The 13,748-nt window shown below is 31.9% G+C and overlaps 4 protein-coding genes and 1 long non-coding RNA gene across 6 annotated transcripts; all 5 read right to left on the reverse strand.

Annotated features, from left to right (window-relative positions):
* Positions 1 to 548: 548 nt before the first annotated feature.
* Positions 549 to 1,783, reverse strand: LOC117569841 (uncharacterized). Its single transcript, XM_034251170.2, has 3 exons — positions 1,544 to 1,783; positions 1,278 to 1,481; positions 549 to 1,210 (listed from the first exon to the last, which is right to left on the reverse strand). The coding sequence occupies exons 1-3, from the start codon at positions 1,662 to 1,664 to the stop codon at positions 918 to 920; spliced, it is 618 nt and encodes a 205-aa protein (XP_034107061.1). The 5' UTR covers positions 1,665 to 1,783; the 3' UTR covers positions 549 to 917.
* Positions 1,784 to 6,464: 4,681 nt separating this feature from the next.
* LOC117569052 (uncharacterized) lies at positions 6,465 to 7,643 on the reverse strand. Its single transcript, XM_034250056.2, has 3 exons — positions 7,433 to 7,643; positions 7,159 to 7,368; positions 6,465 to 7,096 (listed from the first exon to the last, which is right to left on the reverse strand). The coding sequence occupies exons 1-3, from the start codon at positions 7,533 to 7,535 to the stop codon at positions 6,786 to 6,788; spliced, it is 624 nt and encodes a 207-aa protein (XP_034105947.1). The 5' UTR covers positions 7,536 to 7,643; the 3' UTR covers positions 6,465 to 6,785.
* A 143-nt stretch (positions 7,644 to 7,786) lies between these two features.
* Positions 7,787 to 8,927, reverse strand: LOC117570040 (uncharacterized). 2 transcript variants are annotated; one of them, XM_052003970.1, is made up of 3 exons: positions 8,741 to 8,927; positions 8,476 to 8,679; positions 7,787 to 8,385 (listed from the first exon to the last, which is right to left on the reverse strand). In XM_052003970.1, the coding sequence occupies exons 1-3, from the start codon at positions 8,862 to 8,864 to the stop codon at positions 7,931 to 7,933; spliced, it is 783 nt and encodes a 260-aa protein (XP_051859930.1). In that variant the 5' UTR covers positions 8,865 to 8,927; the 3' UTR covers positions 7,787 to 7,930. The 2 variants fall into 2 exon arrangements, with proteins under 2 accessions (XP_051859930.1, XP_034107357.1); XM_034251466.2 differs by having other exon boundaries at positions 7,787 to 8,415.
* Positions 8,928 to 11,395: 2,468 nt separating this feature from the next.
* On the reverse strand, positions 11,396 to 12,338 carry LOC117570462 (uncharacterized). The gene is made up of 3 exons (XM_034252124.2): positions 12,079 to 12,338; positions 11,789 to 12,016; positions 11,396 to 11,711 (listed from the first exon to the last, which is right to left on the reverse strand). The coding sequence occupies exons 1-3, from the start codon at positions 12,182 to 12,184 to the stop codon at positions 11,599 to 11,601; spliced, it is 447 nt and encodes a 148-aa protein (XP_034108015.1). The 5' UTR covers positions 12,185 to 12,338; the 3' UTR covers positions 11,396 to 11,598.
* Positions 12,339 to 12,448: 110 nt separating this feature from the next.
* On the reverse strand, positions 12,449 to 13,648 carry LOC127565462 (uncharacterized). Its single transcript, XR_007954767.1, has 3 exons — positions 13,479 to 13,648; positions 13,172 to 13,384; positions 12,449 to 13,101 (listed from the first exon to the last, which is right to left on the reverse strand). It is a non-coding gene; the product is annotated as an uncharacterized LOC127565462 (long non-coding RNA).
* Between the last annotated feature and the right edge of the window lie 100 nt (positions 13,649 to 13,748).

The following is a 13,748-nucleotide window of genomic DNA, read 5'->3' on the forward strand; positions in this document are numbered from 1 at the left end:
TGAGCCCGATGCGAAAAGTGCGTTTGAAATATACCAATTTAATAAGACGCAAAACTATTTAAATACGTTTTTGGTATATCCATATACTACTACTTTAAAAATATTTGATAGCGAATAACATAATATATAAAAAATTGTCTGCAAAAGCAATTAAGACCTGATAGCAGCAACCGTTTTTGCCAAAAAGAAAAACAAAATTTTTTTCAATAAATTCTAAGATGATTATTTGGTACCAATAAAAAAATAATAATATATATTTGTATTTATTGTTGTATTTATGTAAAAACATGTACAAATCCAAAAAATCAAAAAATTTAAAATTTTATTTTATTTTGTGTAGATTGGCGAACGTATTACTAGCCAAGAGAGTGAGGAAGAGAGCGAGAGAGGAAAGCCAAAGAGAGTGAGAGAGGACGGCCAAAGAGAGTCAATGACAGCTAGCATAAGGCTTGGAACTTATTCACAACAAATAAACGCTAAATTCCAATCTGTTTGCTTGAGTAGCGAATAGTGTATACCCTTATCAACTACACAATAAAATTAAATTTTTTTTAATAATTTATTTTTGTAAAGTAAGAACACAAAAAGGTGTAGAAAAAATGTTCAACGTTGCTTCTGTTGGCTGATATCTGAGATAAGATAATACACTCAAACGTAGAGTGTCTGGCAGTTTACTCATAAATTACATTTGTTCATTGTGAGGTTGAGGTAGTACTTGTGTATTGATAAATAGCTCGTTTCAATTTAAATTTGCATTATCTTTGTCATCAAATCCAGATTGCTGCTTTCATTTTCAGATTCATTATTGTCCATGGCCTTTCCATTTCTATTATTATAGGGGAAATCCATATTATTCGAGCAATTAATGTCAAAATATTGGGTCACGTTAACTATTGCAAGAGTGTGTGTGCTCAGTATTAATCTTTCGAACTTAACAAGTTTGTATTCTGACCAGCCAGAACATTTTTGTAACTTGGAGGACGATCATTGGCATCACAAACAACTTCAATATCATTGTTTAAGTTGTTAATATTTGGGGCTGTAGTAGAATGAAGAGTATGTGACAGATCTTCAACAATTACTTCTCCTGTATTTTTTGACTTTACATTCGTTGTTCCTCCTCCAAATAAACAAGTACTAATGTCTGTAGTTGGATTCGCCACTTGATAATACAATAGTGCTTTCATAACGAATGTTAATGGTATATAAACTGTGGAAAGATATTAACGTATTAATTTCTCATTTTTAATGATATTTCAGAGTATTAACTGACTCACCATTTACAGCTATTGCAAATATCAGCTGTCTCTCACTTATCTTTCGATAATCAATGAGCACAAGTCGAAGGATATACACAACTAATGTAACTATAATCCAAAGTACTACTTCGCTTTTCCCCCAGTCGCCTTTTCTTCCCATAAAGAACGCGTTCATCAATATGTTCGCAAAGTAGACTCCAGTCCATGTCGCCAACATCCCAGCTGAAAACAAAATTGTCTTTCATTTGCGTAGGGGTTAATCAAAATATATATGTATGACTAACGCCCAATGATACGATTCATCACATTGGAAATTTCGATTCCCATGTAGATTAACGAGTATAGCGCACTAATTACAGCTATGACAATTGCCCACGACTTGATGGTCCATGATTCTTTAGCCATTTTCGATAGCAATGAATTGTTTTCTGTGAATTGTTTATATTTACTAATTCACTTTTGACATTAACCACAGGTGATACTATAAAAAAGCAGCCCCGCTTAACAAGCGTTCTATGTATACTGAGCGTATTTCTGTTCAGTATCGTGAGACAAATGAAATCAACAAAAGATACATAAAAGTGAGAGATAGAGCGAGAGGGAGAGTGAAAAAAGAGAATTAGTGAGAGAGTGAATAACAAAGAGCTGCTAACTGAGCAAATTCTGCGAGCACATGTTGTGGAATCTATTCAGTTAACAAACGAATAATAAACATGAACAATTTTTAGCAGAATTCCACATACCCTTATGAAAAAATTCGTTAGAAGTACATTTTGTTTTTATTTAAAAAATGTTGACGTGATTACAAAAGAATTGCAAAAAAGTAACAACACTAGGTTTTCGATATGTAGTTAATTTTGCTTCTATACATAATTGTTGCCTGTAACTCTTCCGATATTCTTTAAAATCACAAAATTTGCAATTGTTTATGTCAATCGTTATTATTTTCTGGTCTAGTGGTGATACAGAGAAATGCTTACAAATAATTAGACGAAGGACTGAAACTTTTTGTTGTGTGATTCTTTGACAAAGCATTCATTGTGTTGTCTTGTTGAATTGAGGAAATGTTGTCCACGGGTGAAGGACCCGCATTACTTTTAAAATTTCTATCATTTCTTACTGCACAAATACTAGGTTGATAAATAATATTGATTGGTTCATTCGTCATCCAGGTAGAAGTGGAAAACATTGAAGACTTGCGACTGTTCTTAGGCTTGCCCATCAAAATGGGCATAATTATTATCGAAATGAAAATGTAAGCTACGGAATAATACAATTAATAAGTTGTTCACAATATTGAGTAATCTGAAATACTCACTGTTTAAAAGTATATCGACAATTCTATCAATTGAATTGAGTTTATTGTAGTTAATCCCAAACAGTCGTAATAGAAGTACAACGCATGTGATAGAAATCCAAGTCCATATCGGTTTATAATTATTTATTATAAAACAGACTAGCATATACACATTTAGGGAAAAGTTGGAAGTGTATGTTGTAATCCACACCCATTGCATTACAGCTGGAAGCATTAAACTTAAGTATTTCCGCACACACCCTTATATACACAAAAAATGACATCACTCACGAAGACTAGCAACATTTTCAGTTAAAACCAAGTCGATGAATAGGATTACTAAATATGCAATTGAGTACATACAATTAGAGATCCCAATTATAACACCCCAACTGAAGCAAGTCATATTAAAAAAATCAAAAGAGTATTTTGAAATAAGAAAAACATCACTATATTGTGTTAGGTCTACTTTTACTATAAACAAATGCCGGCAGCGAGGCTTTAGCAAAAACTGGTGACGACATTTTTCGTCTGTGTGCGAGAGTTCCAAAAAGTGGAACTAAGAGAGGTTTCTAAAAATAAGTAGGGGGAGAAGTCACCCTGCTTCACGAATTGTATACTTGGTAACATGTCGAAGCCTGAATGTTCTGTTCGTTTTTTTTAGAAATTATGGTCAACTAGTTACATTTGTTATATTGATGCAGAATAGTTCTAAAATCTTTCGAGGAATTAGTGAACCGTTTTAAATGAATACTATCTTATAATATAATATATAAACCGGCACACAAACAGTTCAACAAAACCAGACAGATCTAAAAACTAGCCGGTTTCAGCCAGCGCTCTGCTTAAGAAGAGCATGCTCGAAAAAAAATTAACCAAAATAAAAAGACAAGTCCGAGAGCGAAAAATCAAGAGAGGCAAAGTAGCGATGGGAGCGATTGGGAGAACAGTCAAGTGAGAATGAAAGCAATTAGATTAGAAAGTAGGATATTGCCCGAACTCGTGCGTCAACAGTTGTTCGCAAAAAAAAAAAAAAAAAAAAATGAAAAACCAGAATCATTCATCAACAGTTTGATGCCGATTTGTTTATACTCTCACAAAGTAAATTTTGAACAACAAAACTTAATTTACAGAATACATTGCGAACAACAAAATATCTTGCACAAAAATAATATAAATGAATAAAAAAATATAGTTTTTGGCCGAGTCATCAATTAGGATAGGTTATGGTTAATTATTTTATGCATTTCTTGATTCACTTTGGATGAGTATGTTTCTTTCAAATTCCTCAGCGTAGCCCATTTTGAGTTATAACCGTGACCATATGCCTAAAAACATAAATTATTTTTTTGCGTACAATTTATTTCAGTCTACCCCGTACATATATAATAATAAGTTTAGCGTAGCAAGAGTAGAGCGATGACGCAATTTATCGACTGCGTGAGAGAGTTCCAAAATGTGGAAGCTAACAAACTTAGTGTGGAACCTGAGTAAATAGACCTAGGGAACTCTTAGATTCATACGCGTGCTGCCAAAATTCCCAAATTTAAATACCCTTGATAAAAATGTGATAAACAAAGAACATATAATATTATATTTTCCATGGCAGAGAATCGATGTTATTCGACTTTTTTTTAATTAACTGCATTTTTGTGGCATTGTTAGTCAGACGTGGTTTGATAATTTTATATGTATTAAAATTAATTTCTTGGAAATCATTTCATGTTGATGTCAATTTGAAGATGATTGTGAATATTTAATTAAATGAATTCAATCCAAATTCATTCTCTTTGGAAATTCGCTGCCTCGAAACTCTTATTTGGATTCCAACTTACTGTTATATAACACATGGGCTGAAAAGTCCCGGGCCTAACAAAGAAAACACGCTTTTTTTGGATCAAAATTGGCGTTACTCATTAATTTAATCTTTATCAAGAGCATCGCAATCATTCCAGAGCCGCTGTAACATTTCAAAATAGGCTTCAATTTCAGTGATAACCTCTTCATTCCTACGAAATTTTTTACCGGCGAATATTTTTTCAGGACTGCGAACCTCCAGAAGTCGCTGGGAGCCTAATCTGGCGAATACGGTGGATGTGGGAGCAATTCGAAGTTAAATTCATGTAGTTTTGTCACTGTCATTGAATCATGAACACATTCTTGTTGATGGTCAAAAGTGAGCAAACGCGGCAGCCACTTTGAAGAGAGCTTTCTCATAGTCAAATGTTCATGCAATATTAGGCCAACATGTTCTTTTGATATCTGTACGATATTAGTTAACTCATGCAAATTTAATTTTCGATCATTCAAAACGATTTTGTGGATTTTTTTGATGTTTTCTGGTGTGACCTCCCCATTTGGACGTCCACTGGGGTCTGCATCATCGGTGTCTCTACGACCACGTTTGATTTCAGCAAACCAACGTTTAATTGTTGTTTCTGATGGAGAGGAGTCCCCATAACACTATTCAAGCCAAAACTGTCCTTGAACGGAATTTTTTCCCATCAAGAAGCAGTGTAAGATTAGAACACGAAATTGCTTTTGACCCATTGTTTTGAAAATAGCAAAAGTAGTGTCACTCTTAGCTCAATAACTTACAAACTAATGAATAGAATATCATGAAATTTTAGCAGCTGTCTTCTGAAGGATTGTATTAACTGAAAAAAAGGTGACTGCAATAAAACTAGCGCCACCTATGTGTAAGGCCCGGGACTTTTCAGCCCACGTGTTATATGATATTTTTAATTTTAATTTAGTTATGTCCTATTATCGTTGACTACATTTGGTAAACAATCTTCATTTAGTTTAAGAATATAAAAATGAAATCTGGTTTGGCAGGCAGCAAGAACGAGAAAGAATATAATGTATAACATCTCGTATTCATATAGCTTATTTTAACTTAACTTAACATTAATTTAAATATAAATTTTACAGTATCAAAAATAATTCCAGCTATTATAATAAAACTAAATATTTTATATGGAAATCTTCACCAAACCTTCTAAGATAATCAAGCATTAAAAGTTTTATAAGTATTGTATAATAAGATCTCGAAATTAATTTTGTATTGACATCGGATATTTCATTACTCTGGTAACCTTTGGCTGCTTTTCATTTGAGTATCATTCGTCGTAATTTGTATTTTTTTTTTTTAATTTCTTGTGTAGCACATGTAATATGGTAATCGAATTAAAGAATATAGTCTGAAATATAAATATAAGTAGTATACTGTAAAGATGAAACAGAACTACTTACCACCAAAAATTAAATTAAAAATGTATTATCTTATTTGAGCATCATTGGCAATTTTAATTATGCACAATGAACAATAAATTATCGCGCAGGTGACATATATTATCATGTAATATTTCTTAAATATGCGTTCCAAATTTATTCTGTATAATAATTAACATGTAAATAAATATGCGTTCCAAAGCAAACATATTAAGGTGAATATTGACGAAAAGCGCTACAACCCAAAACCAATCCCAAAGAATATAGTCTGAAATATAAATATAAGTAGTAAATACCTATGAAGCTGTCATAATGCATCAATATATATTTTTTTTGTATCTCGTCTTATAGTTAAAGTATCACCTCCATGATATCCCGTTTTAAAACTGTATATTGCCACAATAAGCACAAGAGAAAATAAAACATTAATTATAGTAAGAGTAATTCCCAATGATTTACAGTGTTCCATATTTAGACAGTAATATTTAAATACTCGATACAGATATTTACGGATACACGCGTTCTGAATTATGGTTTTGCGCACACTGCGGACAATTTGTTTGAGCAACGGGCGTCCAAATAATTCTTAAAAGTGAAAGAGTTGCATTGTGGAACTTAAGCGGATTCTCTTAACATACATATATATTATCCAAAAATTTAAATAAAATAAGATATTTATTTGACATGTTATTATATTCCCACTGACACTGAATTTTGTTACAATATAATTTAAGCGTAATAAAATACTGAATGCTCATGAATGCACATTTGATTTTTTTCTGTGGGCGGACACAACAATATTTTGTTTGAGTAAAAAGCGCGAAACCAAGCCAATTAGTTGTCAGTATTGAGAGCTTATTCCAAAGAGAGAATTTAGGTAAGCGAGAGAGAAAAATGGCAAAAAACATCAACAAGTGGCATAGAACACAAGCAAAAAAGATTGGCATAATGGAATCAATTGAAATGCGGAAGTATGTAAATGTAATATATCTTTTTCATTCGCCGCAACAGTCTCCACCATCGTCGCAATCTCCGTGTCCTCCATCTGAGTCATCACATGAAGATCCATTATCGTTGCCACAGTCTTCGTCGTGACCTGCGGGACTTGGGGAAACATGCTGAAATGTAATTGATAAAGGAGGTCCCATTACTACGGCGGCAGGTGCATCACAAATTTCATCTACAGATGATCCGGCACCACTTCCCGATTTTCTTCTAGATTTTGCTGGCTCAATAGTTTCGTCTGTTTTCTCTTTTAAAATACTCATCATACAGAGCATAATAATTAGCGTGATAAATATGTAAACTGTAAAATAAAGTTAATTATAAGTTGCAAAAATAAAATTATGAGCCAACTGAAGTACTCACAACAAATGAATTCGTTTATAGTTCTGATAGTTGAACTCAATTTACCGGATTGAATCTTATAGATATGTAATAGAAGTACGATGAAACTAATAAAGAACCAAAACCAAATGCCTACTCGTTGGGCTCTGTAATAGCGTCTGAACATAAATGTGTTGACGCACATATTCACAGCGTACACCACAAGCCAAGGCCAATACAAATGCCTTGTGTCTGGAAGAGAAATATCCGGTTTCTACAAATTCGCATAAATATACATAAACATACACAAACTCACCGACATCGCCTGTGACCATGTCTGCGAACACGATTGCAAAGTACCCAAGGGAATACAACAAATTTAAGAATGATACTGTAGCGCCACAAATATGGTATGCCATATTGAAAAGTTTTCAGTTATACCATTTACAAATATTCAAGTGTAATTTACATAAAGGAATACACACGTGTTGTCGGAGACGGATCAGTTCAAACTGAAACCTAAGCCTTCTAACTGCGTACGAAAGCTTCAGATAGCGGAACCTAGTGTGGAATGTAAATCTATAGACAATACAAATACATATGAGTCTATACATATACATATATAATATGAATATGAAGCACCGAGCTAAACACCGAAGGGTGAATGTTCTTCAGTCGATGACATGAAAAGCTGTTATTTTGTTGTAAGTGCAATCGGTATAGCAGAATATTGTATTTAAGATTATGAACATGTAATGAATTACTGTGATCTAATTAGCACGTAAATATGTAATTGGATTTAATTTATGATAACTTAATCATCGTCGCCACCACAGTCATAACCTCCAGAGTCATCGCAACCACAATTATTAGATTCATAATCATTTGTGCAACTATAATCATAACCACCTCCACAATTATCATCGTTTGAGATCTGACAGCATCCATCGTTATCATTATTGAGTGAGCCATTATTCTGTCTATCAGAATCATCACAGTTCCCAAAATCATTTTTATCTGAGCCAGTGCCACCATTGATCAATAGTTCACCAATTGTAAAATCATATTCAAATTGAGTATTTGGCAACTCAATTCTCTCATTTTCACTCCAGCTCTCATATTGTTGACGCTGACGATATCTTCTAGTACCGGCCGAAGTCGCAAAGTTACTTCTTTGATTGGTTGAATTAGTTGGTATTCTATTTGTAGCATAGAATTGAATTGAATTTGGCAAATCATCTTTCTGTGGTAATGTCTTTTCAACAATGACTATTATAATAATCGAAATAAATATTTTAACTTTAGGGGTAAAAAAAGTTAGTACACGATCACAGATTAAGTATGCTATGCCATACTTACCGATAAATATAATGAACATTAACTTGATCTTTCCAACAAATGTTTCTTCACAAGTTGGCGCAACGATCAAACAAACAAATACTATTGAAAAATATTTCCACGCTCTAATTGCAGATTGCTCATTGTAGAATATGTAACCAAGAATACACACATTAAAAATTATGTTGCTGATTAAAACTACAATCCAAAGTAATGGCATATTAGCTAAAAAAAATAAAATTTTCCAATAAATGTTCAAAAATATCTTATTGTGATCATATCATACCACAATTCTCTTTACTGCATTCTCTATCAACCATGCCAATATCTAATAATGCCCTAATAATTACAATCGAGAACAACAGATTGATGATGGTAACAGCAATTCCACAAGCCTTCAAGTATTTCATGTTGATATATTTCAAAATTCGCTTCAGACAGCTATGTATTGTGCCCTCGTAGTTGAAGCTGAATGTAGACTGCCGGTAAAATAGCCCAGCGCCATGCACATAACTCGAGGCCGAGAAAGAGGCGCAATGTGAACATAAGAGAATTTTAACATTAATTGAACTCAAAATAAAATACTCTCTTTATGTTCAAAAAGTTTTTTCATTACTTATTGGAAAAAAACAAAAATAAAATGACTAATAGCACAAAATTACGAATTAATACTTATCAGTAAAAAATGAAATAAATGATTTTTATGACCACAAAAACAAAAATTATTAAAAAAATAAACAAATATTGATTTGGACATATGTATGTAGCTTTTGAACAACACTATCATTCTTTCAATGGAAATTGACTCTAATAGAGCTACGATGATAACAGCGTTCTTACAAGCCCTTATGCATCCCATAATAATGTTGTAGTCAAAATGAATGTGTCCTGAATGACAGCTTAGAAAAATCTACCGAACACAGCTGAGAAATCAAAGTAAGTATGTAACTTAATTGAAACACGAATTCGGTAGTTAAGAGAATTATCTCTTATCCTAAGAGAACAGTGTATTTGAAATACTTATTTCAGAACATTTTGAATACTCGTATACTGAATAATGATATTGTGAACATTACATATAATTTCTTTAAGCAGCGTAAGTCTACGTAACTTCAATGTCTGCTCTTGACGATGCTGACTGAAGAGAAATTATAAATATATTGAAATACATAATGAATACATAAATACTTGAACTGTCACTTTTCTTTTTAAAAAAATTTGTACATGCCCTTTTTTGTATCATCATTAGCATTACAACCTAACTGTATCATTAGCATTACAAACTACAATAATTCAAAAAAGAGAATTTAAGCTAGCGAAATAAAGAGAGAGAAAGAGAGGGAGAGGGAGAGAGAGTAAGAGAAATATTAAGAACATCAAAGAGTTGCAGACTCTTTGAGAGTATAATAAAATAAGACTTCCATACAAATGTGAAAATTAAATCTCCGTCTTCTCCATTGAGTAATCACATACAGAAACTTCATCGCTACCATAGTTTGCTTAGGGATCAAAAGTACAGGTAATTATATATGCAAACTGATTTTGCACTAGACTTTTAAGTATATAAATGTCAGCCCGCTATATATTAAAAAAAATTATGTGTATATTTTACTTGATTTTCATTAAAAAATGGAACAATTTACAGTTTTTTAAACCAATTCTCAGTCATTAAGTTATCACTAGATATATTTTGAGGTAGTTGTGCATTGAGTGTTCAATAAGTACTCATTTAGTATTGACATCAGGTCTTAGATCATTACTCTGGTAACCTCTCGATCGTATTCATTTCAGTATCAATCGCCGTGTTTTGATGCTTTTCAAAATTGTTGTGAATAAAAAACACTATAATAGACGAAATAACCACGTAACCTGCAAAAATAAACATGTGTACATCGCAAGCAAATATAACAGTTCTAATAAATAATATAGTATTACTTACATTTTACAATAAAGTCAAATAAGTTTATTATTATTGGATATAAAATTACCCGATCAAATTCCGTAATGAGCAATAAAAAAAACACGATAAGGATCGAACAGGACAAAATTGTTGTAAATAATCTACGATTTGTTTTAAATGTGCGTTCCAAATTGAGCATATTTAAATGTACATTGAGCGATAGTGCGAATAAGCAGAGTGAAAGCAAAGGTGGAAAATCTGAAATATATGAATATTTTTAATAAAATCTTTCATCTTGTCGTTTGATTGACATCTCACCCCGATGAGGTCGTATTTTCATTCCGCATATTACCACAATAAGCACAGGCGTACATATCGCATTGATGATACTAAAAGTGACTCTCCATACTTCATTGAATCCCATATTTAGTTGGTAATATTCAAATACTCAATTATGATAATCTTGAATACGCGTTCTCTGAATGATGGTTTTGCGCAAACTGCTGATATTAGTCTTAGCAACGCATGTGTATTCGAGAATTTAGAAGACTCGCAATGTGGAACCTAAGTGGATTCTCTTGAATTTGCTGCCTAAAGAGAAATTTTGGTTTTGCTCGTTCATTTTTTTTTAATAAAATTAAAACAAAATGTTAAGTCAATTTGTTATGAAAATTAATATTACAATAAGACATTAAAATACTAAATGCACATTTTTCACATGATTTATGTTTTTTTTGAACGTTGTGTATCAACTTACCCGAGCTAATCAACATTAAGAGCCGATTGACAAAAAGAGAATTTGAGCAAGCGAGAGAGAAATGTAAACAAAGAAGTTCGAATATTGATGAGTACAAACATAAGTAAATGTGAAAATTGAAATAGACTCCAGTGTTCACAAATCGTAGCCACCGCCTTATTCTACATCTGAGCAATCACATACAGATTCATTGACGCTGTCATAGTTTGAATCAAGTTCAAAAGTTCAGAGAATTATGTATGCAAGATGATTTTACTAGTAAGTTATAAATATTAAACAACTATATATTAATATACATTTTTAATATATTTGACTAGATTTTCGTTGAAACATACAACATTTTACAGTAATAAAAATAACTCGCATCACTAGATATTTTAGATAGAAGTCTACTTTAAATCTTCTGAGGTAGTTGAGCATTGAGCGTTGAATAAGTACTTAATAATAAATTCTCCAAAGGTATTTAGTATCGATATCAGATCTCTCATTACTCTGGTATCCTTTCGATGGTAGTCATTTCAGTATCAAACACCGTGTTTTGATTCTTTTGAAAATCCATGTGTATCAAAAAAACGATAAGAGACGAAACAACAAAGTAGACTGCAAAGATAAATATACATACATATATAGTAATCAAATGTTACAAATGTGATAATAAATAATATAGTATTACTTACCTATGACAACAATGAGAAATAACTTTGTTATCATTGAATATAAAATTACTCGCCCAAGTAATGTAGAGAACAATGAATACATAAAGATCGAGCAGGAGAAAATTGTTAAAAATAATCTACGATTCGTCTTAAATGTGCGTTCAAAATTGAGCATATTTAGATGTACATTGATCGATAGCGCGATAAGGCAAAGTAAATAAGTAAATAAAAGTAAAGGACGTGGATAATCTGAAATATAATTATATATTTTTAATAAAATCGTTTATCTTGTCATTTGGTTGATATCTCACCTAGATGAGATAGTGTGTCCTTTCCCCATATTACCCTTATAAGCACAGGCGTAAATAACGCATTGATGATACTAAAAGTGACTCTCCATTCTTCATTGAATCCCATATTTACTTGGTAATATTTAAATACTCAATTATGATAATCTTGAATACACGTTCACTGAATGACGGTTTTGAGCATACTGCTGATATTTGTCTTAGCAACGCATGTCTATTCGAGATATTAGAAGACTCGCAATGTGGAATCTAAGTGGATTCTCTTGAATTTGCTGCCTAAAGAGAAATTTTGGTTTTGCTCTTTCATTATTTTATTAAAATTAAAACAAAATGCTAAGTCAATTTGTTAAGAAAATTAATATTTCAATAAGACATTAAAATAATAAATGTACATTTCTTCCCATGATTTACGCTTTTTTTTTACGTTGTGTATCAATTTACCCCAGCTAATCAACATTAAGAGCCGATTGCCAAAAAGAGAATTTCAACAAGCTAGAGAGAAATGTGAATAAAGAAGATCGACAATTATCAGCATATTGATGAGTACAAAAAATGTGCAAATTGAAATAGACTCCGGTGTTCACAAACTGTAGCCACCGCCGTATTCTACATCACATACAGATTCATTGACGCTGCCATAGTTTAAATCAAGTTCAATAGTTGCAAGCTGATTTTGCACTCTACTAGTAAGTTATAAATATTAAGCAACTATATTAAATTTTTTAATATATTCGACTTGATTTTGATTGAAATATAAAACAATTTACAGTAATAAAAATAACTCAAATCACTAGATATTATCACTAGATATTTTAGATAAAAGTCTCTTCTGAGGTAGTTGAGCATTCAGCGTTGAATGAGTATCCAATAATTAATTCTCAAAATGTATTTAGTATCGATATCAGATCTCTCATTACTCTGGTGATGTTTCGATCGTATTCAATTCAGTATCAATCGCCGTGTTTTGATTTTTTCGAAAATCCAAGTGTATTAAGCACACAATAATAAACGAAATAACAAGATAACCTGAAAAGATAAATATACATATCGTAATGAACTAAACAGTTCCAATAATGAATAATATAATATTACTTACATAGGATCAAGAAGTTAATAAAATGTATGAAGAATATAAATACAATTACTAGATTAAGTTTCAATAATTGCAAAAAAATAAAAAAGATCGAGCAGGAAGCACATGTTATAATTAATCTACGATTCGTCTTAAATGTGCGTTCCAAAGCTAGCATATTAAGATGTACATTGATGAATAGCGCGACTACGTAAAGTAAAACGAATCGTGGAACATCTGAAAAATAATTATAAATATAAATATATATTTTTGAACTTAGCCATAATATACAAATAAAATCTTTTATCTTGTCACTTGGTTAACTTCTCACCATAAAGATATCCCATGTTCACACCGTAAATTGCCGCAATAAGTACAGGAGTACATAATGCATTGATGACACTAAAAGCGATTCTCAATACTTCACAGCATCCCATATTAAAGTAGTAATATTTAAATACTCGTTTGAGATAACTTTGTGTACACGTTCCCTGAATGATGATTTTGCGGACACTGCTGATGATGTGCTTGAGCAACGCAAGTCTACATATTTCACGAAAGCAAAATATTCGCAATGTGGAACTTATGTGGATTCTCTTGA

This window comes from Drosophila albomicans, chromosome 3 (genome assembly GCF_009650485.2).
Source record: "Drosophila albomicans strain 15112-1751.03 chromosome 3, ASM965048v2, whole genome shotgun sequence".
NCBI classification, from domain to species: Eukaryota; Metazoa; Arthropoda; class Insecta; order Diptera; family Drosophilidae; genus Drosophila; species Drosophila albomicans.